This window comes from Pteropus medius, unplaced genomic scaffold, assembly GCF_902729225.1.
Source record: "Pteropus medius unplaced genomic scaffold, Ma_sr-lr_union100, whole genome shotgun sequence".
NCBI classification, from domain to species: Eukaryota; Metazoa; Chordata; class Mammalia; order Chiroptera; family Pteropodidae; genus Pteropus; species Pteropus medius.
The window spans coordinates 988300-1015915 of record NW_024349804.1 but is presented as its reverse complement, the minus strand read 5'-3'; the positions used below and the strand labels follow the sequence as shown (position 1 = coordinate 1015915).

Below are 27616 nucleotides of genomic sequence, written 5' to 3'. Positions count from 1 at the left end.
CATCTTTTGAAAGCCTGCCACTTCCTACCCCACCCCACACACATTTTGCCCCAATACTGCATATAACTTTCTCACCTCCCAATATCCAAATTCTTTTCTCCCTGCTCAACTGTGGCTTACCAAGAAAAGTTCAATGCAGTGAATCATATATCAGAATATTATTCCTCCTAAAAATAAGTTAAATCTGCCTTTTATTATCAAGTCATTTACATTATTTGTATTTTAAATAGAAAACCATGAGCTGATTTTGCTTATGTAATTCTTTTGTCAATTATACTGTAATTACTACTAATCAGTAATGTATCACTGAAGATTTCTTCAATGAAGATTAAGGTTTAAGCCAAAAACATGCCTCATAAAGTCATAGACGAGCTGACTAAGTAAACACTTAACTCCAACTGTTATTAAAACTGATACTGAATTCATGAATTTAAAGATCTAATACATGAAAAATTTAATATGTCATTTTACTCCATAACACTATTCATAATCCTGCTATCAAAGGCTCATGTCATTGCCCATGTAACATTTTCCTCCAAAACTGTCTTCTAGAAACAACCTCTGGGAAGACTGCATCATGACAAAAATAATTTTTTTAAATGATTCATATGTGATTTATATTTCTCATACATACAAAATAAACAGAACAAAAGAAGATTTTCAAGAGAATTACATACATTTCTAGTCATGCAGAATGAAAAGTGTAAGATAAGGATAAAAAAATATACAAGTCAAAGGAAATGTTAGGAAGCTCAATATGGTAGTCAATCACGTGCACAACAATATTATGAAGAGTGAGAACTGAGAATTCTAAGAGTATATCACAGAACAAAAGACAATCCTCCTTTTAGCTCATAACATATGCATGGTATTAGCGTATAATTAACATTAAAAGCCCTCTCCCCCAAATAAATCCTAATCCATCCCATACATCATTCTAAACTTAATGTCTTTTACTAAGATGTCACTTTACTTTTCTATCACATTTAAATCATATAACATTTCACCTAAGATAAAGCACCAGGTAACTAAAATCTGAGCTTTGAACTTCAACGTCTACTAATAGCTATATATATTACTATCAAGAAAAAGAATCCACATTAAAGTATTATCTAATAAGTCTAAAAAGTCTTATCGTTTTGGACTATTCTAAATGTGGATGACTCGAGACTCCACTAGCAAAGTTTCCTGTCTAGTAGCAGAAAACTAAGAGAAAGTGTCCATTTTTAAAGATAGTACTTACTTAAGAATGGTTTTTGCACTACTGCAGTCTTCAAATCGAATGGAGTAACCAACTTCCTGGCCCAACATCACATCCATTTCATCAGCAACTCTCTGAGCCACACTCATTGCAGCCACTCTCCTGGGTTGGGTACAGGCAACTCCTCTCTTGGGTCCTGGTAATGATCGCATGTACTCCACACACCACTGTGGAATCTATCAAATAATTTCACATTTAAATTAATTCTACTCTGCCTGCATATCAGATATAGTTAACATAAAGTGTTTTACCTCATTCTAGTAATTGAAAAAATTCAATTAGGCTCAACACAAATTATTATTTATGACTCAAACTTCTAACAGCATGAGCACTCAGCCAAGGAAAGGTCATGTATAATACTAACATGACGTAACTACTCGAGTGGGCTAGGTCCAGAGGCTTTGCTGGATACGTGCTCTAGTATCAACTTCTACTATTAACTACTATTCTATGCGCTGCAAAAAATTCAACTTATAAAAAATTCTACTTTATAACAAAGGTTAGTGTCCAAAAATATTCTAAGAAACTATAAATTCCTATATAATTTGGGTTACAAAATGCAGGTGAAAGTAGAAATCATATCTACTTACAATTATAAAGCTGTTATCTTCAAATTCAATTCAAATAATGTTTGAATTAAAAGCAGGCAGAACCTAACCGCTATCCTTCTCCCCTCAGGTGAGGTACGCACAATGGCAGCACCTTAGGTACCACATTAAAAGTCAATTCTAGTTAACTGTCATCTCAGATTCAAGATGACCGAGAGAAGCAGCACTTCCCTAAAGAAGGGCAGCCAAGGGAAAAAGAAGGAAAAAAACACCTAGTATAAGTTGGTTGATTGCCATGATGACAAGGCATTTCCTCTCTGTTCCATTATCAATAGAAGCCAACAGATCCTCCAATTTCATGGTTCTCCATTCACTTACTTGGGGGGGGGGAGGGAGGAAAAATATCCTAAGTGCTTACATTAAATGGGAATCCATTAACATACGAACGTGATGGGTCTCCAGCAAAGCCTCTAAGAGCCTATCAGGCTCTAACGCTAGAAAAAATGCATTTGAGGGGATTTTGGGGGTACAGAATTTTTATAATAACTGAATAATATTGGTTGCATACTATTACTAGATTTTTGTTAGCTTACTTCTGCAATTTGGGGATGTATTGTCACTGACAAGTATCTGAAAGGGGGAGGGTTATTATGCTGCTTCTCTAGGAACATACCAATGCATTTAAATGAACAAAAATACTCAACTAAAAGAGAAGTGGCCCTCTGGGTCTGCAAATCCAAAGACCAATGCTTAAGTTTTCCAGCAAGGCTTTACATATATCTTCATCTCAGCAAGTCTCTCACAAAGGCAAAATGTACTTTATAAGACCAAATAAAATAAAATTCAAAAAAACAATTACTGGTCAAGTAAAGCTATCTAAAATTAATTCAGAATTCTCAAGGCAAGAATGTTCACAAGTTCACTCCAGTGAAATGGAGAGCTTACTCCCACTTTAAAAAACAAAATATATAATGTTCTGGCTAATTCAGCAATTTTGAACTTTTGATCTCAGGAACTCTAATACTCTTAAAATAATCTAGGATGCCAAACAACTAATAGATTTACTATAATAGGAAATTAAAACTGAAAAATTATTAAAATATTTATTAATTCCTAACAAAAACTCATCTTATGTTAACATAAACAATTTCTATGAATAACTACATTTTCTAAACCAAAAAAATTTAGCAAGAGTAGTTTTACATTTTTGCTTATTTCTAATGTCTGGCTTAATAGGAGACAGCTGGATTCTTTTATCTGCTTCTATTTTGAATGTGTTGTAATATTTGTTTTGTTTGAAGTGTACGAAGAAAATCCCAGGACCTTTGAAAAGGTTTCAAGGACTTTCAAGGGTTCCCAGGCAGTATATGGAGAACTGCTTAGTCAATCTCATCTATTCATATTTCTAAGAATAGCATTAAGGGAAGTAGGTCCTGAAAATACAGTACTAGCTGTTCAAGCCAGGGATCAAATCTTACAAAGCTATTCCTTCCTTTCACCTTTTTCCCTTCTTCCATTTGTAGCCACCTTCCTAAAAACTGATCCTCAACCCACTAGTCTTCTTGTTTTATACATTACCCTGAGCAGTCTTATTTACTCTTGACATCTGGTAACTACCTACAATCAAATGTCAATCCTAACTCTAGTTCCCATCCCTGACTTAGTGGTCATTTCCACTTGAATATTTTATTGGTATCCCAAATTCAACAAGTTCAAAACCAAAACTATTTCTCACCTTCCTCCAAATATTAATTCCTCCCATGCCTCCTACTCAAAAATAGTAACATCCTTACTCCAATCTATCTTTTCCTCTTCATTCTACCACCCTTTACAGAGTCAAAATTTCATTAAGACCTCCTACATAATCTGTCATCGACATTCTCACCAAACAGGACACTTTGTAAAAATCCTTGTCATCTCCTTCCCATTAAAAAGTTCTGATGGCTCTCTGATCTATAGCAAGATACATTAAGGCCCAACCTCCTGTCCAGTCTCACCTGCCCTACCTCACTCTTTACACACATCCTATATTCTATCCAAGACATGTAATGCTTTCTCTTCTTTAAATGTGTCCTTGCTCATGTTGTCCCTTGGCTGAACTAGCTGTAGTTTCTTATATGTAGATATCATAAGTGCATACCAAGTTGCAATGTGAAATGTCTTTACTCAGTCAAAAGTTAAAGTTACTACTTTTGATTCCATTTGGAGGATTTCATTTTTCTAATAGACCCAAAAAGATAACCAAAAAATGACTAATTACTCTTAATGGTTTTGAGTCAAAATTTAACATAAGAGTATGCCAAAAAGCATTTGGGTGAAATTTACTATTTAACTGTTCAGTTTCCCTTCAAATCTCCCAAGCCTTGCAATCCTGAGTATTCAAGTATCTTAAATAAGAACCAAAAAAAACTCAAATATTAATTCAAATAATCTTGTTCTGAGTTGACTTGACCTTCTTCTACACTAACTGCTACTAAATGAACTCATCTCTGAAATAAGGTTAACCATCTAAGATCAGAGAACAGCAGTACGAAATAATATAACTTTGACTATGAGACAAAGGGACAAAGTTTTAAATACTGAGCCCACCTAAATCTACCATGTAACCCAGAGAAACTCACTAAACCTAAGATTCTCATAAATCTAAGCCTTATTCTGTTCATCTGTAAAACAGTAATTAACAACTTCCTTGCAGGAATGTTGAAAAACTTAAATGAGATAATACATACCAAGTACACAGTGCCTTGGTTTTACCTAATTGCTGATTAAATGGGTGTTGTTAATACTATGAAATGAGTTAAACTAGCTGAATTCATTATTAAAAATACTATATTAAGAAGTTTAGAGTAATATCTTTTCATGTATTCAATTCCTTAAATTTCCATAAGGTGATAAAGTTTCAGTTCATAATATCAACACTAACTTTCCCTTCACTTAAAAAGAAAATCATACTCTTTAAGGCTCAGACTTTAATAAAACTTATTTTAATTGCTAGTACAGCCTTCAAAACATCTTTATGTACTCAAATTGATAGATTTGTGCCATATGTAACTTAAGGATAACATATATGCAGTATGCGCAAATATAAACACGTATCATAGGTACATAAACATAAAAAAACGGGCCAGCAGGAAACACAATAAATTATTATTTCTGCAAGGTGAGTAACCATTATATTCATTTTGACACTTTCCTGAATTCCTCAAATTTCCTACAATGTCAAGGGACTGTTACTGTGTAATATCTAAGAAATTTTTAACTGATGGGTTAGGCTCAAGCATATGAAAATACGCATAACCTCACTCACAGCAAGAATGGAAATTAAATATTACAATAAAATACCATTTTTCACCTACGAGATCTGTACACACTAATGGTTTCCCACACATGTCGCCATGCATGCTCATGGAAAGGTAAACTGCTATGTTCCCTGTAGAATGCTATTTGGCTATATGTACCATCATTATGAACAATCCTCTGATCCAGAAATTTCTATTTCTGGGAATTTATCTAATAGATAAACTTGTCCATGCAAAACAACCATCGGAAGCAGCCTAGGTGTCTATTACCTAGGCCCCGCAAATAATGGCTTATCCATGTTTGAAAATTTCCTGGATATATTACTAACAAGATACCAGTAAATGTTTAGTTTGTGTGTGGATGTGTGTAGAGAATACTAGATGGATGACAGACACAAGTAAAGAGATTTTATTTAGCTCTATTTTTTTTTTAAATGACAACATTCACATGGTTCAAAATAAACCAACAAAAAAGAACTAAAATGAAAACCACTCCAATGGTTCAGATCTCTCTACCCAAGCACTAGAAAACAAACCCTGTATCCCCAAATTTGTACTATCCCAGAGTCAAAGTGGATGGGAGAGCATCACCCTGCTATCTTTAATATAACAAAACCGGAAAAAAATAGCACTGCTATTTTCCCCCACAGACTCAAGAAAATAGGTACTCTCTACTGGATTCCCACTCTCTAAGTCACTTAAAAAATGCTAAATACCAAAGCAGCTATTCTTCAAGAAGGCCTATCAGACAGTAGACAATGAGAGAAATAAACATTTAGTAAACTTAAACATTAATAAAATATGTACCATGGTATACAATAACTCACCTGTGTTGTTTTACCAGACCCAGTCTCACCAACCAGTACAAAGGACTGATGTCTAACCAGAATATCTGTAAACCTATCCTTGTATTCCCAAACAGGGAGTTGAAGCCGTTTCTTTAGAATATCATAGTATCGAGGAGTATGGGGTAAGTTGGTAAATGGATTAATACACTGTGGAAGTGATGTGTGTCCTGCATGTCCGGTGTGTGTTGAATGAGCAGAATGTGTCGAATGTGTTGAATGTGCAGAGTGGGTTGAGTGAGCTGAATGGGAGGCTTTTAAAGGTGGTAATCCAGCACTGATAAGCATAGCATTAGTGGAAGCTCGCAATTCCTTCTCCTTTTCTTTCTCCCTTTCCCGCTCTCTATCTCCTCTATCACGTTCTCGGTCTCGATCTTTAGACCGATCTTCACGATCACGGTCACGATCTCGATCCTTCCTAAAAAAATAATAAAACAAAATAAATTTAGAATTCAGATTCTGAATTTTATGTAAAATGTTCACAGCAGTGTTATAATCAGAAAGAAATCAACCAAATGAATAAACTGATATAAAACTCAATGAATTACATTAAGTAGCAGAAATAATGAAAAAGAACTTATAATCAAGGATTTTCCAGGCCTCTCCCATAAACATCCTTTCTCCAACACTTAGCAAATAAAACTCCTTCCTACTTAGAAATTAGACTGAAGACAGGGTAGGGAAAAGGTAGGGCCAAATCAGGCAAAAAATAAATACATAAAGATGGCATTACAATCTTTCCCAGATTCTCCTTCAAGTTATGCAAAAAGGTATTTTTTACGCTGAAGGTATGTTCAAAATTTAGCAAGAAGATTGCTTCTGGACGCAAAAACAATTCCATCTTACAGAGTAATATAAATATAAATTAAAGGATTATAGCTGTGTTTTCTTGAAAGTACTTTCCAGTACTTTCCCAATTTTGTTCAACAAGCATATATTACTCTATAAGAAAAACTAAAATTAAAACTTCCTTATTCTTTTGTTTTTATTTATTCTTGCATGACATTAATAGTAACAATAAATCATTGGAAATACTTTGCAAACCTATGTACAATTTGGTCACCCAGAGTGAAACACAGCCCATGAAAAACACACTTCACTGATAAACACTATTAAGTTGTTTAAAATTATGCAGATGGCCACTAATAAACTTAGGTCAATTTCAAGTACTCAATTCTATTATCTACTTCCAGTTATTAGAGATGATCCCCAATACAATCATAATTTAAATAAAATCTATGCCTATTCATTCTACTAATCCAGTTTACTTTGGACCAAGTCCTATAGCAGACCAACTTGCCACAAGGTGTTTGAATCCAGACTTGAACAGTCAGGCAACATGGAGTTATGACACAAGCCACAAAACACGTCACTGCTCCTTATTCAAAACACACAAGACACACAAATTTCCTACACCTTAATTATCAGTAGAGTGGAAAAGATTATTCAATCTCTATAATAGCACATCGGCTGGGCAACAACAGTAAGTCCTCTTGGTACAATATAGCTAAAATGCTAAACCTAGCAAGAGGTTCTCCAATTATAGAAACAATAAGCTACCCAATTACATTTGTTCTTGCCTATCCTAAAATATATCATTCTAGTCTATTCCATAGGCATATACTTAGACAGAAAAGCCTTATTATATGTGGTTTTTACATAGATAACATATATAATCACATACACTCTTCAGATATCCCAGTGCTCTTCTACAGAACCAAAGGACATACCAGCTAGGATAGAAGTCTCTCAGACAATCTGGCATAAAGAGAAAGGGGAAAAGAATCCAAAGAATAACCAACCAAACAATGTGAAGTCTCACAATTCAAAACTTGGGCTTCTTGGTCTATCTTTGAAATATGCCACCAATTATCCTTTCTTTGTTTCTCTCATTCTGCCTCTGACCTAAGGTGTTCATTAATTAAAAATTTATGTTGTAAATGAGGAACAGCTTATAATAGGGTAGAGAGAAATATGCCCAGCAAAATGAGAAGCACTAAAGCCACAAATGGTTCAAAGGCTGGATGTCTTAAAGATCTGAGAACATAAAGAACATCTGATCTAAATAAAAAAAGAATTCACGTTTCTAGTATTCTATCGTGGCAGGTGGCGGGAAGAGGCAGGGAGGCGGATGGACATGAGATGTGACTACAAAGTTTAATAAACTTCTATACTTCTCGCACAATACCAGGCACTTAACATATGGAACTAACCTTTCAAGGTTATAAAGTATGGGGGATACAAAGTGATAGACAAAGTAAATCAAATACCACCATGTTTTGTTATAGTAATATCTATACTAACAAAGATGTTTTTCAGGGGCTTACTTCATCAGAAACATCATTAACAAAAATCACTACAGCACAGGAAGCATAAAATGCATTCTAAAAACACAAAGATCAACTGCTGACCATGTTGGGGGGCGGGTAAATTGTGATATAAGAGTAAATAGAGCATTGAGATGTATAACCACTGGCAAGGTACTCAATTCACTAATCTGCAAAGTAAAAAATTATCAATAAAAGCCTTAAAGAAATCCAACAGGAAAGATGCATAAGACAAATTCAATCACCTTCAAATGCTCCCTGTGATTCGAACTGTCTACCTTCAATGGGAGAGGGAAAATAAAAATTAAAGGTCAGTTAAAGGAGTTTGAAGCCAATGCTTCATAAACATGTGTAGACTGTTGTACATATGCATGTTTTTTTTAAACTGGCACTTATTATAAAGAAGTTTTATTGTTATAAAGATTTACTATTTGAGGTATAATGCCTAAAAACTATCAAAGTAGTGCCTTACCTTCACTGAGTCATAAGACTGGCAGGGAGAGACACAAGACAGTTGTTGAACATGTGGTTCTGTACACTGTCTCAGCTCAATCCTAATTCAGCTCTTAACTATATGACCACAGATTTTTTTTTTCACCTATAAAATGTGGCTACTCATATGCTCTGTGGGTTATTTCAAGAATTAAATAAGTTAACATATACAGTGCATGAAACATAGTAAATGCCCAATAAATACTGCTTATCTTTAAAGGTTTTTTCATAAAATTTTGAATGCACACAGAATAACAGGAACTAAAGTACTGCTAAGGAAGATGTAAACTGGTCATCAAAATCAGAATATTTAAACTAAGCATAGCTTTTTATCTGGCAATCTCACTTCCAGGCACATCTTTTGAGAATATACGTGTGCAAATATGTACATACAGCATGTTTATCATACTTTTCACTTACAGAATAATGAAGACTGGGAAACTACCAAAGCATCACTGAACAAGAAATTGGTTAAATAAGTTATGGTTACCATTTTACAAATGGAATACTATGCAGCCAATGAAAAGGAGATCTATTTCACAGTTTATGACATTTCTTAGTAAATAAAAACCAAAGCACAAAACGTATTTTTAAAAAAAACCCATTGATATTAAATACTATAATTTATATCTGTGAATAAATATAGATCTTTTTAAAAGTTCATTTAGAGATTAAAGATGGGGTGAAAATTTCATGGAATTTTTTGCCTTTTTGTTTGTATCTTCATGTATGACCCTTTCTTGTGTTCTCCAGGGGGCAAGTTACTTAACCTCACCTACACCAGAGGACTGTAGTGAAAAATGTACTTATACATACAAAGCACCTAGAACAGTTTCGGGAGCACAGTATGAGCACAGTATGTACTCTACATATGTTATCATATTATTAGTATATTTCTTTTACATTTCCACAACTAACAGCAAAAGCTCTGATCAGAAAGTAGTATCAGAAACTAATGTCAAAGTGAAAAATATACCTATTTTCAAAAAGTTTTTTCTATACTTCAACAGCAGGATGTCTTCTGGGTAATAATTTTATAGGGAAAATTTCGTGACAGAGAAATGAGTAAGGTCAGTTTGTAACATAAACTTTTTAACTTTTCTACCTGACCCCCAAGTTAAAATTTACCAAGAGTAAATAAAGCTATATATAGTTTGGGAGTTTGAATCTGAGTGAAATCTCCCAATGCATTACCTTTCCTTCCCAGTACTGAGGAAATGGTATAGCCATGTTTGGCAGTGTTCACAAGACTTAAACAGCCTATCCTCTCAAAACCACCTGCTAACTATCAAAGCTGAAAAAATCTGCATGCTTCCACAGCAGTCAAAAGTGACTTTTTAAGTCATGAAATATGAGCAAAAAAAACTGAGCACTAATATACTTTGTAAGACCACTACTAAAGAAAATTACTTCTGAGAAATGACATTCAGGTAACATAGATATGAGCATACAATTGTCCCACAAGATATCTCAGAACTTGGGCTTCATTACAGACAGATGTCATATAATAAATGAGAATCATAAGGTCACCATCATAGACCTATAAAGTCCATAGTTTTACTAATGATATCTGATCTTCCAGAGAAAGGGAGCAACTCCATGTACCTATCATGGGACCATCAATCCCAAGAAAAGCATTTAAATGGTGCACATCCACACAAATAAGTGAATTCAATCTTTCCTAGTGTATTTTGTTCCAATTTGAACTCTTGTGAGAGACATCACTTGCATCTTAACCAGATGACAAGCAATTTATTTTTGCCTCACAGGAACCAAGAACCAAGTGTTCCCTACTTTACCGACCCATCATAAATGGTATTAAAATAGGTTGTAATGACTCTTAACTACAGTCATAATCCGTGTGTTGTAATAGAAAAAGAGGCTAAGGGTGAAAATAGAAAGATCAAGGTTCTAAATCCAGCTGTGAACTGTGTCAGGTTGTACAAGTCACCTTTACAATTCAGGGTCTCCCTTTTTCATCCCTTGAGTGGAGCTCATTATACTCGTTTAAAGTTACTTCCTGCTGTAAACAGTCTGTGACAAGTAGCTCTAATGAGTTATAAGTTTTGCTAGAGGAGCAGGAAGGTAAAAAGAACAGCTTAAAAAGAGAGAAAACCAAAGTCTAACATTGTAAACTAAAAATTTTACACTATTAAAATGTTAACATACTTCTGCTTTCCATATTTAATATATAGGAAGGTATCAAAAAGCACACCCTTACAATGCAGGCTTATATTCCAGACACAGATACCTGGAAAGCAATACAAATGAAGGACTTGGGGTGAACAAATTCACAAAAGTTATACAGAAGACTTGACAGTGATTCTGAACACGTACACAATAAAATGATAAAATTATACAACGTATTTGGATAGTCAGACGTGTATTTGCCTGAATTATCCAAATAACTCTGTACTTAAGTAATGAAAACACCCACTGGACAAGAAATTATTTTAACGCAACTGCTAGTCTATTGTTAGATTCACCTGTACCTTCGAAGAAACGCTAAGGTAAAAAGTACTCTGAAACACCACGAATTTATTTCAACTCTCAACCTTCCCACAAGCGATATTCTGCCATAAATACTAAAAACTTTTTGAAAGGGGCTTCTCGTTTCAAAAGCTTATTAATGGAGGGAGGGGGCGTGGGGTAGAAATCAAGAGCTTGCTAGGAAAAAAATGCCCTCTAATTCCTATTCCAGGAATGCCCAATAACCACTGTTTTAGCCAAAGCAGGAAATAAAGGAGATGGCGGGAGCGTAGGCAGAGAGCGGAAGTTTGCCGAGTATCTACTTTGAAGTGTTTGAATGGACCGAGGTACGCGCTCTCCCGCCAAAGTACAAACTCAGTGGCTCCAAACTTCCAGCCTTCCTGCCCATCAGGTATACTCCACGTTTTCCTTTCTCCCGGCAGGCCCTCCCTCTACTCTCCCTTCCCCCGAGAACTCCTCGTCTGCAAGCCTCATTCAACTCCCGCCACCCCCACCCCAGCCAACAAGAAGAATCCACGCGCTTCCCTCACTTTCCGCCCTCCTACTTTCCCCTGGCTGGGCATCCACCCGCTCCCAGGGCCCTCTCCCGGCCTCTCTGCCTGAGGAGTACCTGGTGCCCTTGGAAGCGAATACTCCCGCCGCGCCCTCCCCCATCGCCTCCCCCGACTCCAGGCCTTACCCGGGAACCTAGGCCACGAGGTCCGCAGTTTCCTCCCGCCCGCTCCCCTCGAAGTGACTCCTGCTTGGCAGGATCTGGGGAGGAGGTGCCCTCGTGGCTACAACAGGCCTCTTCACCCTCCCGACTGGGCCGGGCGGCGGCCGCGCAATCCATCTCCCCGCGCCCTTGCCCGGCCGAACGCCGGGAGTGGCGCCGCTCTCCCCGACCCGCTGCTAATGAACCGAGCCTGAAGGAAAACAAAAGGTCGGGCTCCGGGCCCCGCTCGGCCAAGCCGGCCCTGGCCCGCTTCCCGCCGCGACCCCAACAAAGCCCGAGCCGCTGCCTCGCGCCCCCGGCCTGGCTTACCCATCGGTCCCCGCACGCTTCTTGCCGGAGGGGTAATCCTCCCCCAGGTCCAACCGGTGCCGCTTGGACATCTTCGGACTCTTCGAACGGGCGGTTAAGAGGAAGGAAAATAAAGGAGCTGGCGGCCTTATAGGCGCAGTCGACGGCAGCTACTTAACTCTGAAGGACCCCCCTACTCCTCCCGCTACAACAGCCTACACCGTGCGGCCGGAACCAGGAGCTAAAATGGCGGCGGCGACGAGGGCTGGGCCGCCGTGCGCGCTTCCGCAGCGTGCTGTGCGTGCGTGCGTAGTGAGCGCGCACGCATCGGAGGCGGGAACTCCAGGCCCGTCCTATTTCTTTCCCGCCGATCTCCTCCCAGCCCCAGGAGCCTTATGCCACCTAAGCAGATGCGAGCGGAGTGACCTAAGGCCTTCACACCCTTCTCTGATTTAGGAAATTGAAAGATAAATCCTAGTTAGAAAATACTATCCATCTGTATTAACCTGGCATCAGGGGAGTCTGAGACCCAGAGAGTTTGAGAAACCGAGATCACGTAACTGGTAAGGGCACAGCCAGGTTGGAACCCAACTATTTTATAACTCCAGTTCTAGAACTTGAAGCCACCGACCAGATACTCAGTTGCAGTGAGGAAACCGTGGTGAGAAAAATGTCAAAACTTGCTATGATCCATTTTGCCCGTTTTTTACCCAGTACCGATAACATGCACTCAACCAACCTATTGGTGGTTTTTAATATGGAATAGAGAAAATTGGCAGTAAGAACATAATGAGCTCTTTTTTTTCCTGTGTGTCTACAATGCACTTTCACAGCATTAACCCTACTTCTGCCATTCTTACAGTAACCCTGCAAGGTCGGTGTTATTTTATAGATGTGGACAATAAGGCAGAGAAAGATTAAGAAATCGCACAGCCATTAGGGCTGTCCCTAAAGCCATTGCAAATTGTCGAGGTAAGATGACTCATGAATTTTGTGAATCTTTCCCCAATGCCCTTTATGCTTGCTCAGTTGCATTCATTTCCAGAAGAAATGCACAAGAGAAAGATTTGTGGACCAACCCAAGTTGGGTGATCTATGTAGTTCATGAAATAGATGTTTGGATGCTCTGGAAGACTATATTAGGGTTCTTATCAAATCCTCAGAACTGTAGCTGATCAAGAAGGTGTTTATTTTGTAGCAAATCCACATTCCAAAGTTGGCATAAAGAAAGGTGCATATCTTCACTTAAAGAATGGTCAGTACAACTTTCTCTAAATGTACATTAACAGTATATTGACTTTTGTCAGAGGTCATGGTGCATAATCATTGAATTGTAAACCTGGAAAAGAGTTTCCAGCTGAATTTCTCCTTTTACTTCATTTTACAAATAAGGAAACCAAAGCCCCTAGGTCATGCCCAAGTTCACACAGACAGTATCAGTCAGAATTAAAATCCAAAAAGCCGGAAGACCTTCTGTGAGCAAATAAACAAGTTCTCATCTCCAGTGGTAAGGAAGAGAAAAATGACAACCAATCCCAGGACATAAATATAACAGTAGCAGAAGGCCAAGTGGAAACTTCCAAAGAAGATTAAAGTCTTCAAGCAAGAGTGATACATCAAGGTTAGGGCCCTCATTGTGAAAGAGTGGGCCTCTGACACCTGGGATGGGGACATTAAGTTGATAGACCTGAAAAATCTTGAATTTTTAAACTCCCTTTAACCTGGTGAGCTTGCCAAAAAGTTCCACTCCTCCCTGTTAAAAGCTAGTCCTTCCTTGTGAGATAATCAGAGGCCTACTCTGTAAGATAATGTACCTCTCCCACAGGATATACCCCTATTATCCCTGTTGAACACCAGGCAATGACTAGGGTCGTCACAGCTTAGGATGTTCCAGGGACATTCTAGGGCTGATACTATTGGAAAATGACCCCAGAGAAGCTGACGGACCTAGCCAACAGGTACCAGCAGGAGCCAGGAAAGTATGCATGGGACTGAATTCTGAAGGTCCTGCATGAAGAAAGGAGGGAGGTGGAACAAAAAGTTACATAAAGAAAAAGTCTGAGAGGACATTTCCAGGATACAAGATTTAACACATGCAAGCACCCCAGGCAATTGTCTGATGTCATCTAGAAGCATGGAAAAAACAATGGCCCACAGTATAGCAAGTTAGGTAGAAATGCCAGAACTACAGTGATTGACAGTGTAAGAGGGAATTAAATAGTTGAAAGAAGCGAATATGCTAGAGTGAAAATACTTAGCGAAAGGTATAAAACCCAGCAGATGAATATATTGCACAGGAAAGTTTAGAGGATATACCACTTACCAAATCAATAAGGAATCTTCTGGGGAAGAAGGCATCGACATCACTCAGAAATTCAATAGTGGCTCTCCCTATAGTCCGAGACTGAAGGTATAAAATGCCGTTTCATAACTGAGCTCCCTGAGAACAGTAGAAAAGATAGGAGCCTGTAATATAGAGGTCACTTGGTAGCTTTTAAACATCAGAAGCCAGATGGATGTTACAAGGTAATATGTCCCGATCTGCAGGACCTAGTTATTGCGTAGAACCCGAGGAGGACCGTACCTTGAAGAAAACATGGGCGGGAGAAAAGAATGGAGGCAAGACAGTGTTCTGATCAAGCCTCCAAATTTTATTTTCGAGCGGTTATATTTATACACTCAAGTGGAGAGGGCAGGGGCGGGACTGATCAGGGAAGAGAGCATTTGTTACAAGCTCATTGGCGTCCACCAGATGAGGTGACTTCTACTTGGCTAGTCAGAAACAGGTGGGCTGTGCCAGCAGTTGCAGGCTCCCGCTCTACAGGTGGCAGAATGGGGAACAAGGACACGGGAAATGACGGGTGCTTCACAGTGCCGTGGCTATCCAAAGGTTACAGCTAGCAGAGTTTGTTCTTGACAACAGGATGTGGTTATTATCTTCGGGTACAGGCTTAAGGCTCCCGACAGTAATAGAGATTGGAAATAAAACTAGGTACCCAGTGCAAAATAGATGGGCAACCATGAAAGGAAGACCTCAATCTGAACAATCAAAATAAGTGAAGAATGGATGATCAAAAGGTTGAGGGCTGTTGCCCCAATAAAAACTTGCTCAGTGTCTGGACTTGAACTGTGTCAAAAACCAAACTCTGCACACTGAGTAAAACAAAGCAGAAAGATGAGTTTATTGCAAGCATTATGACCTGTAAGCTGGGAAACTCAAGGCTACTGGAGCATTGAGTTCTGAGTTGCTCACAGACTAGTAAAAGGTTTTTATGGAGGCAATTACAGAAGTCGCTTGGTTTTTTAGTTGGTTGGTTGCCTAGTGGTCTTCTTCATATTTGGATCAGGGTAGCTGAGTCAGAAGAACAAGAGAGTCCAGAGATGACATGAATGGGCTTGACATTTGATAATTGGCTGGAGTCCTCTGCTGATGTCTGTCTGAGAAGAGCTATAAATTTCTGCAACCGATAGTAGGTAAGGTTAAGTTTTGTTTTTCTTTAATACACCTGTATTGGCCAACTCCACTTTGTTCCCAACATAAGTGACTCCATTTTGGTTCCACAACCATTTTTGGAACCAGGTATACATTGATTAAGGGAGAAGCCATGTCCCTAAGAGCAAGGACTACAATACCATAACAAGTGTACACAGTAATAATTCCCTGAGTCCTTTCTCCAAGTAATCCATAGCCATTTACTTAGGTAGCCATGCAAGGGGAAAAGAGAAATACCACATTTCAAGAACAACTGGATACAAGATCTGAACTGACATTGATACCGAGAGACTCAAAGTGTCATTATTGGCTCCCTATTAGAGTGGAAGCAGCTTCTAATGGGGGGAGTTTCTAATGGAGGTCTGGCCCATGTCCAGCTCATAGTAGTTTTCCTGGTTTCTCAAACCCACCCACTGTCATGTCCCCAGTCTACAAATGTACACTTAGAATAGACATCCTTAGTTTGCACAACCCCCATATTGAATTCTTGGCTTGCAAGAGGTAAGAACCATCATAGAAGGAAATGCCAAGTAGAAGCTTGTGAAACTGTCCCCACCACACACACATCAGCCAAGAAACTAAATAAAAATCCCAAGGAGGAATTTCTGCTTATACCTCTGAGCATGTAGAGTTGGAAGTTATCACTTCCATTCTTAGAAGAGAAAGCAGAACAAACCGAAGAATGATGGCTTTTCTTAGAGCCCTCGGAAAACCGAGTTTGCAGGGTAAGCTGTCACCTTGAAGTCTAGAGAGACAGGCAAGTTCAAAGAGTTATGACAAAGATTTGCTTACCTGGAGCAGAAGCTGCTGGAGCCATAAAATGGTTGGAACACTTAAACGGTCATCCTGACCAATCTAAAGCTGAGTGGGACTACCTAGAAAGTGAGAAAGTCCTGCGGGCCTCAGTCTTAGTGGGGCTTTCACACTCTCATGGGTTTTACCTCCAGGAATCCCATCAAGTTTTCAGAATAAAAAGCAATGAAAGATATGTTTGTGGCTCTGGGAGAGATAGGGGAAGAGTAAGCGTTGTGAAATATGCCCAGTACATTCTCCATACCAGGGACCGACTTTCCATGAGAAAAGCTTAGGATTTCTCCCACTCTAGCCCCACCTAGCCTTTCTGTGTCACCTAAGGCAGTAAAAAAAGCTGAGCTTGTGAAGGTCCTAGCTCAGGATCGCAGGCGCATTAAAAGATTGAGCTTCAACCATAAGATTGTAGAATAGTTTCCCTTCCCACTTCTTACCAATATACCAGCAGGGTTCCAGTATAATAAGAGTGGGTTATGGTTGGAAAAAGCTGCAAGATACAGACTCTAACTGAGGAAGAATTCCCAGGGAAGCCCAGCCTCCACAGGGGAGACTAAGCAAGGACACTAGAAGAATGTAAATCCTCTAGCACCTACAGCTAAAGCAAACACTAAACACAGCCTAACTTCTAGCCAGATTAACAAAAAATCTCATACTAAAGGACTGTGGTTGACTTCAGTTCCTATTACCCAATATATTGTGCAGACTTTCAACAAAAAATTGCAAGGCATGCTAAAAAGCAAGAGCAAACATAGTCTGAAAAGACAAAACAAGTAATAGAATTAGACTAGGTATGACACAGATTTTGGAATTAAGAATCAGATTCCTAATTCCAAATTCCGAACGATTTGGAATTCGAATCAGACAGAGAATTTGAAATAACTATGATTAATATGCTAAGGGCTCTAATGGAAAAAATAGATAAGGTACAAAAGAAGATGGATAATATAAGTAGAGAGATGGAAACTCTAAAAAAGAATCAAAAGCAAATGTTAGAAATTAAAATACTGTAACAGAAATGAAGAATGCCTGGCAAAACATATTAAATGAAGTTCAGGGAAAAGAAAATGTTATAGTCAGAAACTCAGATCTACATAAAGAAAGGAAGAGCATTGGAGAAAGAATAAAGAAGGTAAAATAAAATATTTTTCTTATTCTCAATTGATCCAACAGATAACAATTTATTTAAAGTAATAATAGTAACAATGTATTGGGCGATTATAACAATAGATAAGTGAAATGAATGACAACAATGTCTTAAGGGATGGGTGGGAAAGAGGAATTGGGGATATTCTGTTATAAATTACCGGTGCTACACACATGAGGTAATATAGTGTTATTTGAAGCTTGACTTAGATAAGTTAAAATGTATATTGAAAACTCTAAGACAACTGCTAAAATTTTTTAAAGTATAACTGATATGCTAAGAGAAGATGTAAGATGAAGTCATATAAATGTTCAGTTGAAACCAGAGAAGGCAGAAAAAGATGTGGAAAAAAAAGAGCAAATGCAATGAATAAAAAATAGTTACAGAATCAACCTAGGGAAAGAACAACAATGAACAAACAACTCAGTTAAAAAATGGGTAAAGGATTTGACTAGACATTTCTCCAAAGAAGATATACAGATGGGCAATAAGCACATGAAAAGACACTCGATATCACTAATCATTAGGGAAGTGCAAATGAAAACCACAGTGAAGACCACTTTTACACTTATAGGATGGTTATTATAAAAAACAAACAAATAGAGTATAAGTGTTGGCAAGGATGGGGAGAAATTGGAACCGGTGTGCATTGCTGCTGGAAACATAAAATGGTTTAGACACAGTGAAAAGCAGTATGATGAGTCCTCAAAATATTAAATATAGAATTGTCATACGATTCAGTAAATCCGCTTTGGGGCACCCAAAAGAATTGAAACAGGGACTTGAACAGACATTTGTATACCCATTGTTATAACAGCATCATTCACAATAGCCAAAAGGTGGAAACAACCTCTACAAAATCCAGACATATCCTGGAGAATGGCAAAGGACTATCACAAACCTAACCAAATAGTGTTCCCAATTGCAGCTATGTCAGATGTGTTATCTTTGCTAGAGTAGATTAGCATGGATTCAGGTACATGATACATGACCAATGATCTGACAAATTGACACTTTTCCTAGGCCTATCAAAAAGAAAATCAGAAACAATTCACATTCCTTTGGAATGAACAACAGTATCCATTTAGAGCTTTGTCCCAGAGCTATGTGAACTCTGGTGTCCTCTCTCACCACATAGTCTGAAGAGATGTAGACCAGCTGGACATCCCACAGAACATAACTGGTCCAGTAAACTGATGACAACATACTAGTTGAACCAAATGAACAAGAAGTGGCTATGAGCTAGGAGGTATATTGGTAATTCACATGCACTCTAGAGAGAGAGAAAACTTAGAAGATTCAGAAGTAATTTCTTAGAGTCCAATGATCTTGGGTATGCTGAAACAGCCTCTCCAAAGTAAAGGAGAAATTACTGCATCTTGTAGCTTCCATCATGAGCAAGGCAGCATAATTCCTACCAGAGAGGCCTCATCAGGTTCTGAAAGTAATACATTCTCAAAAGTACTGTTCCAGCTCACATGCTGAAGGCCTACTGTTGACTTCAGTTCCTATCACCCAATATATTGTGTGGGCTTTCAACAAAAGAATGACACAAGGATGTCATTTTTCAGTGGGATCCACAGCAGGAAAGGACAGGTCCTGATTGCAGGGCAAGCACCTGGCTTCTTGGACCACACAGCCCAGCAGACCCTATAGTATTAAGGGTATTGGGAGTAGAAAAAGATGACATGTGGATTTTATGCAAGCCCCAATAGGAAAATCACAGTGTAGATCCGTAGGGTTCAAAGCCATACCAACTACAACAGAGAATAAACCACCTTTCAAAAAACAGCTCTTGGAGTACTATCAGGCCCTGATAGAGACAAGTGCCTCACTGTGGAACATCAAATGACCACGACAGCAGAACTATCTCTAATGAGCTATGTTCCATCATGCTCTCCACTCCATTAAGTGGAGTGGGCCCAGATGGAAGAGGAATATCTAAGATTGAAGGTCAGTAAGACCAGAGGCACAAGCAAGCTGCAAGAGCAAGTAGCATGCAGGTAGCTTGGCTTGTATCACCACTACTGTTACACAGCATCTTTCCCTCTGCTCTAGTGGAGTGCTGGAGCCAGTCTGTACAAGCTCATGAGAGCTCATTGCTAAATCTTCAATATGACGGCGATATCACATTGGTAGTTTGAAATTGACCATAGCAGAAGTATTTACATCATGAAAAGTAGCTAATGTTACAAATCGGATATTTTTTTTCTCCTTATAAAACTGGTTGTTTAATATTTACCAGTACACTACTGCTCAGATCACATCTGCATGGGGGTGGTGGGGGGAATCTTTGATAATCAGTTAATGTAAGAGGAAAAAGTCTGAGCTTGATTCACAAATGGCTCAAGATGATTTGATGGTGTGAGCTAGAAATGGACAATGGCCACACTGGTGCCCCGCTCTACATAGGCTTGAAAGACAGGAGTAAGGGGAACTCTTCCTGCCTGGTCAGCCACTTTGCGTAGAAAGAGAGGCAGCCTGAAATTAGAATACACAGGGACTCATGGGTAGTGCTGAATAGTTTGACCATCTGGTCAGGGATCTGAGAGCAGAAAGTTAGGAAGATTGGGGGCAATGTATACTAGGGTGAGCCATGTGGATGAACATATGGAAGTGGGCATAGAGTGTGAAGATTTTTATTTCTCATATTAATGAGCATCAGGGAGCATCCACGATAGAAGAGGCACTAAAAAACCAAATATCATTCATTTGATACAAGCCAGCCTCTGTCATCAGCCACTCCAAGTGCTTGCATGACACATGAAAGGAGTTCATGTGGTAGCTGGGATGAAAGCTGTATGTGGATGTAACGGCATGAATCCAATTTAACAAGGCCAATCTAGCTACTTCCACCACTGTATGTCCAACCTGTTAGTGACAGAAAACAATGCTGAGTGCCCAATGGGACACAATCTCTCAGAGATACAATCTCCTAAGTACATAGAAATTTGTTCCAAGCAGTAATAGAAAACCACTTGGTGATGAGTTAACTGCGTTGGATACCATCTACCCTAGAAGAGGTAGCATTTGTTATCACAAGAATGGACACATATCCTGAGAATGGATTTGCCTTTTTTTTCCCACAAAAGGGACACAAACAGTACCATTATCCAAGAGCATATAGAATGTTTATAGCATATAGCATGTCCAGCATGACATTTCACATGCTATTGCATCGGACAAAAAGACCCACTTAACATTACAGGAAGTGCTGGAATAGGCACATGACCAAGAGATCCATTGTTCATATCACATACTGCAATACCCAGAAGCATTAGTCTGATAGAAGAACTAGCTCAGAAACAATACCTTATGAAGGTGACATATCATCCTCCATAACGCAATGTACATTCTAAATAAACGACCTTTCTATAGTGCTGTTTCCCCAATAGGCAGAACACGTAGGTCTGAGAATCAAGAGGTGGAAGCAGGAGTACTTTCACTTTCCTTCACTAGTAATGACCCACTTTGTAAATTTGTGCTTCCCATTCCAGAAACTCTGGGTTCTGAACAGTTAAGAGTCCTCCTGTTTCCTGAAAGGGAATACTTCCACCACGGCTGTCAACTGGGCTCTTTAAGCTCCACATGCCAATGGTCAAGGGCAAGAAGAGGAATCACTATCCTGGCAGAAGTAATTGGCCCTGGTCACCGGGAGGAGGTAAGGCTCTGGTTACACAATAGAGAAAATAAAATCTGTTTTCCACATAGGTGATTCGTTCGAGCACCACTTGGTACTCACTTGTACAATTTTGATAGTAAAGAGACAAGTGTTGCAGCTACAGCCTGAGGACAGCATAGTGAGCAGGGACTCAGATCCTTAAAAGTTAAGAGTCTGAGTCTATGTCATATTACAAGGTAAGTGGCCTGGAGCACCAGAGGTGTTGGCTGAGGATGAGGGTAAAATAGATGGCCAGCAGAGGAGGAAGATGATGAGTGTTAATTGAAGTACTGAGGCCTTCTGCAGTGGTGGTGTCTGCGGATGATCCCAATGGCACACCTCCTCCACAGGATGCCCTGTGTCTGATGACCAATCATCATGAGAGTATGACTCCTGGTCCTACTCATCATAATCTGGACCAGATTGGAAGGACTATCCTAGCTTTGGAGTTCCTCTTCAGGTTGACTTAGGCCTTTTGGGGAAATACGAACAACCTCCAAACAAATTTTAGATGAATTGTCAGAAAGTTCAAACATTTAATATATACATTCATTCATTCAACAAATATTTTTTTAGCATCAACTAGATATGCAGAACTGTTCTGGATGCTAAGGCTACAGTGGTGAACAAAATAGAAAAGGTTCCTGACCTTGTGGTACTTATATTCTAGTGGAAGGCAACAAACAATAAGCATTAAACAAAATAATTTCAGATATTGATGAATGCCAGGAAGAGAATAATGCAGGATAGTATGATAGTGACTGGAAGTTCTGAAAATGTGAGGTGCTACATTGAGAAAGTGGTTAGAAAAGATTTCTCTTTGCAGATGGCATTTGAGCCCACGTAAGAGGAACCCAACCTTTTAATAACTGAGGAAGAATATTTTAGGCAGAGGAAAGAGCATGTATAAGGAAGGAAATGAGTATGAATGTGAACAAAAAAGTAAGAAAAATAAGAGTGGATGGAGGTGGTGGACAAGAGGGAGTGGGCTAAGATGAGGTCATTGAGGTAGACTGGGACCAGATTGTGTAGGGCCCCTGGGTCATTAGAAAGCATTTAGATTTTTTTCTAATTTCAATAAAAATCCATTGGAGGATTTTAAACAAGGGAGCAATATTGTTCGTATTATTTTTTCATAAGTCACTTTACTTACTGATGGAAAATCAACTATGGAGGGAAAAAGCAAAAAGTGGGAGCAGAGACTCTGCTATGGAAGTAGCTCAGGTGAGATTTGATGGTGACTAAACCTAGACTGGTGGCAATAAAGCAGTTAAGATGTAGTGGCTTCGGGATATACTTTAGAGGCAGAGCCAATAGGTCATGCTAACGGATTGTCTTGGCAGAAGTTCAGGATAGTAGAAAGGAAGGAGAAGAATATAAGATGTCTAATTACCTGGGTGGTTGTTTATTAAGATGGGGAGGACTGCGGTGGGGGTTGGAGACAATGAATCAAGAGTTCTATTTTGGTCATGCTAAGTTTGAGATGCTTATTAGACATCCACATGAAAATATCAAAGAAGCAGCTGAATATATGTCTAGAGCTTAGGGTTGGGAGGTAAATTTGGGAGTTATCAGCATAGAGATGTTATTTAAAACCATGGAACTAGTGAGATTGCTTTATCCATTTTAAAAAGTAGAGCGAGAACCAGGCTCTGGTGTCCTTCAGGTGTCTTTTCATTTGCCAGTAAGGGTAACTGAGAAGAATCAATTACCAAAACCAGCAAAGATGACAGAAGACCCAGCCATCGAAACCAGGTCTCTTAAAACAAAAATAGTTAACATATTAAGAAGGAAATAATAAATGTTTCTAAGAAGCCCAGTGTAGTATGCAGGACTTTTGCTTCATGATCTTCATTCCCTGATGTTTTACCTGTATATTTTACAGTATGTTGCAAAAGATACTTTGCAGATGGAGTCAAGTTTACAGACTTCAAAATACAGAGATTATCCTGGATTATGTTGGCAGGCCCAAAGTAATCACATAAGCCTTTAAAAATGAAAGAGGAGGCAGAATGGATAGTCAGATTGATGCAATGGGAGAAGAGGCAAGAGAGATTCACAGCATGAGGACTCAACCCACCATTGCTGGCTTTGAAAGTGGAGCAAGGGGGCCCCAAGGGAAGGAATGAGCGTGCCCTCTAGAACAACCCTTAGCTGATAGCCAGCAAAGAAACGGTTCTGCAACCACAAGAAACTGAATTCTGCAAATAACTTGATTGATTGAAGGAACAGATTCTTCCCTAGAGCAGCGATTCCCAACCTTTTTGGCACTAGGGACTGGTGCTCCTATGAGAATCTTATGCCTGATGATCTGAGGTGGAGCTGAGGCGGTGATGCTGGCACTGGGGAGCGGCTGCAAATACGGATGAAGCTTCGCTCACTTGCTCACTGCTCACCTCCTGCTGTGCAGCCCAGTTCCTAACAGAACTGGTCCGTGGCCCGGGGGTTGGGATCCCTGCCCTAGAGCCTCTAGAAAGGAATATAGTTCTGCTGACACCTTTATTTTAGCCTGGTAAATCTCCTGTCAAATTTCTGTCCCACAGAACTATAAGATAATAAATTATTGTCACTTTAATCTCCTAAGTATGTAGTAATTTGTTTCAAGCAGCAATAAACCACTACAACAGAAGTAAGATGAGACAGGTATCTGCCCACTGTTTTAGGGTGATGGAGGCCATTGGTGACCTTTTATGAGCTGTTTTAGAAGAGCAGTGGAGATGAAAAGCCAAATGAAGTGGGTTGAATGAATAGGAGATAAAAAGACATATAGACAATTCTTTCAAGAGGGCCAGAGACATGACACAGAGTGACAGGCAAAGCCATGAGTTCTGATACACTGTCCAAGGCCCCAGAGAAAGGGTACAAGCTGTTAAAAAATAACATTGGGTTCCTCCAACAGGAAGAGATGTATATTAATATACAACACAGTCGGACTGCCTCTGGATTGCCGTATGGGTCCACTGTTACCATTTGAGGAATCTGGAGCAAAGGTATAAATGAATGTATGTATGGACCTCAGCCTGAAAACTGTTATTTTATATATTTGTAGAGCAATTTAGTTTATATAAGGAGAGGGCTAAATCTAGACTCATCACTTCATCACGCCTAGGAGCAGAAGTCTTACAGTATGTTAAGTAAAGTAAATCTGTACAGTAAAGTAAATCTATACTATATACTCTTAAAATATGCTCCAATATCTGGTGGAGAAAGTCTTCGCTCATTTTTCTTTTTATTTCAAAATTTTCTTGGCTATTTGGGCCTCTTCCTCTTTCATATGAATTGTATAACCAATTTACTGAATTCATTTAAAAAGTCCTGTTCGGATTTGGATTACTAAAACGAGATATAACAGATATCCTTACATTTGTACATACCTTGCCCTTTCACAGGAAAAGTTAATACTGTAAAATAACACTTCTTAGCAGATGGATGCTGTCGATGGCCTGGGAGGGAGCATGCATGATACTACTGGACAGTGCATTAAAGGCCCAATGGAGGATAGGCTGGCCAATTCAAGGCTGATGGAAGTGGAAGAGGATGGGAACTCCACTGGATGAAAACACAATAATTCTAAAGATTAAGGAGATAGTGATCTCTGAGTTAGTTTGTTATATGAGAAAACAACATGGAAAGAAGTATACACTGTTTTTTGTCATAAAAAAGAAGAGATGCACAAGTACGTGTAAACATACTATATATGCATACTCACATATATATATACATACACATACATATACACATGTGCATAAATCTGTAACTACTTGAATTTAAAAAATGCGAAGTTAATTAACTACAAAAGCAGTTTTCAATGACTTCCTGTGGGGGAAGTAGTGAACAATCCGAGAGAGAAGCTGGACTTTCCTGAATATACCTTGCTTTTCGATTTGACTTTAAAATCATGTATATTTTACACAATGGTACATCAAACTTATAATTTTAAAGAGCAATCCCTAAACACTGAAAGTAAAATAAAACAAATGAACTTAACCCAACTGGAATCAGGTTGGTGTCACGGCTACACAGAGAGGACCAATTTAAAATGACGTTTAAAGCACAGTAATTTGATAGCTCATTCCTAGTGGGATATGCCCACAGGACATAAAAAGAATTGCAAAAATACCTCAAGATGCTCTCAGAAATCTCATGTTTTAAAGACAGCGTGGAGACCGTTGTTTTTGAGACTGCTACATGCAGAGTGGCATGAGGTAAGCAAGTAGTTCTGCTGAAACTGTCAACAACTAAAATTTTTCAGTATGGCAGAATGGAGATCAATGAGTTAAGTAAAAACGCTTTAATTTGAATTGGAATTCTTAGTATAAACTCATGACATATATAATCTTACCAACAAACACCATTTCCAATTTTGTCCACTAAAAAAAGTCCAGAAACAGTGACTAGGCCAGTAACATCAAGTACCCAAATGGTTGTCCCCAATTCAATTTCTCCTAGAAGGCAGTGGGCCCCTGGGATTAGAGCTGTGACAGGTCAAAGGACAGGAAAACTCCCTTCTGACCTGAGCTTCTGAGTGTCCTGCTCTCTGGTGTGACTGCAAAGATCCCCAGGGCTGTATCCGGAGGCCTCAGGAGCCAATCTGAAGAGGCTCCCCCAGGCCATTGAAACACAATCATTATAATAGATCGAAGCATATCAAATCTGTTTATGCCCACTAGTTCTTAACAAAACAAACAAACAAAACTTAGTGGTCACCACTAGAGGATTCAAGAAAAGCAGCTCATCTGAAATAGACATTTAATTATATCAAGAAATTGTTTATTTTTAGGATATGATAATGGTACTTCTTTTTTAAAGAAACACTGAAATTCTTATAGATTAAAAAAAGAAAATCCCTCCTAAATAAAAACAACACGATTCCACTTATTACCCCAACAGTTTTCTTTTTGGGGGTTAGAGGGAGTAGGAAAAAATTATTTTAAAATCCATATGGAAATATAAATGCCTGAATAGCAAAGAAAACTATGAAGAAGATAAATAATGAGAGATCTGCCTTCAACTGAAAGCCACTATAATAAAAATCACTGTAATACAACCAACATAATATTGGCATAAGAGCAGACAAATCAGTGGAACAGAAGAGTGGATCCAAAAATAGATCTCAGTATCTATCATAATTTAATACGTGACAAAGGTAGTATTTCAATTCTGTGGGAAAGAATGGTTTATTTAATAAATAGTGTTGGCATAACTGGCTATTCATCTAGAACAAAATGAACTTACATCTCAATTTCACAACAAATCCAAAAATAAATTCCAAGTAGATTAAAAAGTTAAATGTAAACGATAAATCTTAGAAGAACATTTAGGTGACTACATGCAAATCTAGGGGACAGAGGACACTTTTTTTTTTTTTACTAAAACCAGAAAACTGAAAAGTATAAAAAGATAGACATATTTGATCATAAGAAAATTTAAAACTTTTATATGGCAAAAAGTACCATAAACAAACTCAGAGTCAAAATATGCATTTAGAAAAATATATGCAAGGCAGATAACAGATAGAGTTAATATTTTTATATACAACAAATTCTTACAAAGTGATAAGAAAAAGATAAATCCTTCCAATTTTTAAAAAGGGCAAAAGGTATAAATAGGCAATTCATAGAACAGCAAATCCAATGGCTAAGAAACATTAAAAAGTACCCAAACTCATCAGTAGTCAGGGAACTGCAAATTAAAGTAATAATGAGTCATTACATCAATCAGACTGGTAAAATTTTTAAAAAATGATATTATATATTGCAATCTCATGCACTGCTTGTGAAAATGTGAGTTGTTATTGCCTTTTGAGAAAAAAAAAAAATCTAGCAGCATCTATTTAAATAAAGAATCCATATACCCTTCAACCCAAAGATTGCACTCCTGGGAATGTAGCTAGTGGAAAGAAAAGAACCAGTACAGAAGGCTAAGTGGAAACTTGTTTAATGTAGAATTATAGTAATAAAACCTAAAACAAAGTGAATAAGCATCTATGAGGAAATGGCTGAATAAATTGTGTATCTGCATCATAAAATATTATACAGCTATTAAAAAAGGATTAGAATCACTGCTCAGGATTTCTATAAGATGTTGAGTGAGAAAGGCAAGATGCCAAAAATTGTGTGTGTTATAATTCCCAGTAATAACCTAGTACATGTGTATGAGTGTGTGTGCATGAGTAAATGCATACATTTGTATGCAACATTTTGTCTATTTAGGATTACATGAACTTGGAGGGAAACCATGGAA

At 38.4% G+C, this 27616-nt stretch overlaps 1 protein-coding gene and 1 long non-coding RNA gene across 3 annotated transcripts in view; one reads left to right on the top strand and one right to left on the bottom strand.

Annotated features, from left to right (window-relative positions):
- Nucleotides 1-12529, bottom strand: part of DHX15 (DEAH-box helicase 15) — a 51056-nt gene extending 38527 nt beyond the window's left edge. For both annotated transcript variants that reach the window (XM_039838072.1, XM_039838073.1), the window contains exons 1-3: nucleotides 12287-12529; nucleotides 5936-6371; nucleotides 1244-1437 (exon numbers count right to left, since the gene is read on the bottom strand). In XM_039838072.1, the coding sequence (XP_039694006.1) occupies nucleotides 1244-1437; nucleotides 5936-6371; nucleotides 12287-12357 (701 nt within the window). In that variant the 5' untranslated portion in view covers nucleotides 12358-12529. The remainder of the gene's footprint in view (nucleotides 1-1243; nucleotides 1438-5935; nucleotides 6372-12286) is intronic.
- A 3088-nt stretch (nucleotides 12530-15617) lies between these two features.
- LOC120582751 (uncharacterized) lies at nucleotides 15618-23378 on the top strand. The gene is made up of 3 exons (XR_005647628.1): nucleotides 15618-15739; nucleotides 21210-21373; nucleotides 23259-23378. It is a non-coding gene; the product is annotated as an uncharacterized LOC120582751 (long non-coding RNA).
- The last annotated feature ends 4238 nt before the right edge of the window (nucleotides 23379-27616 follow it).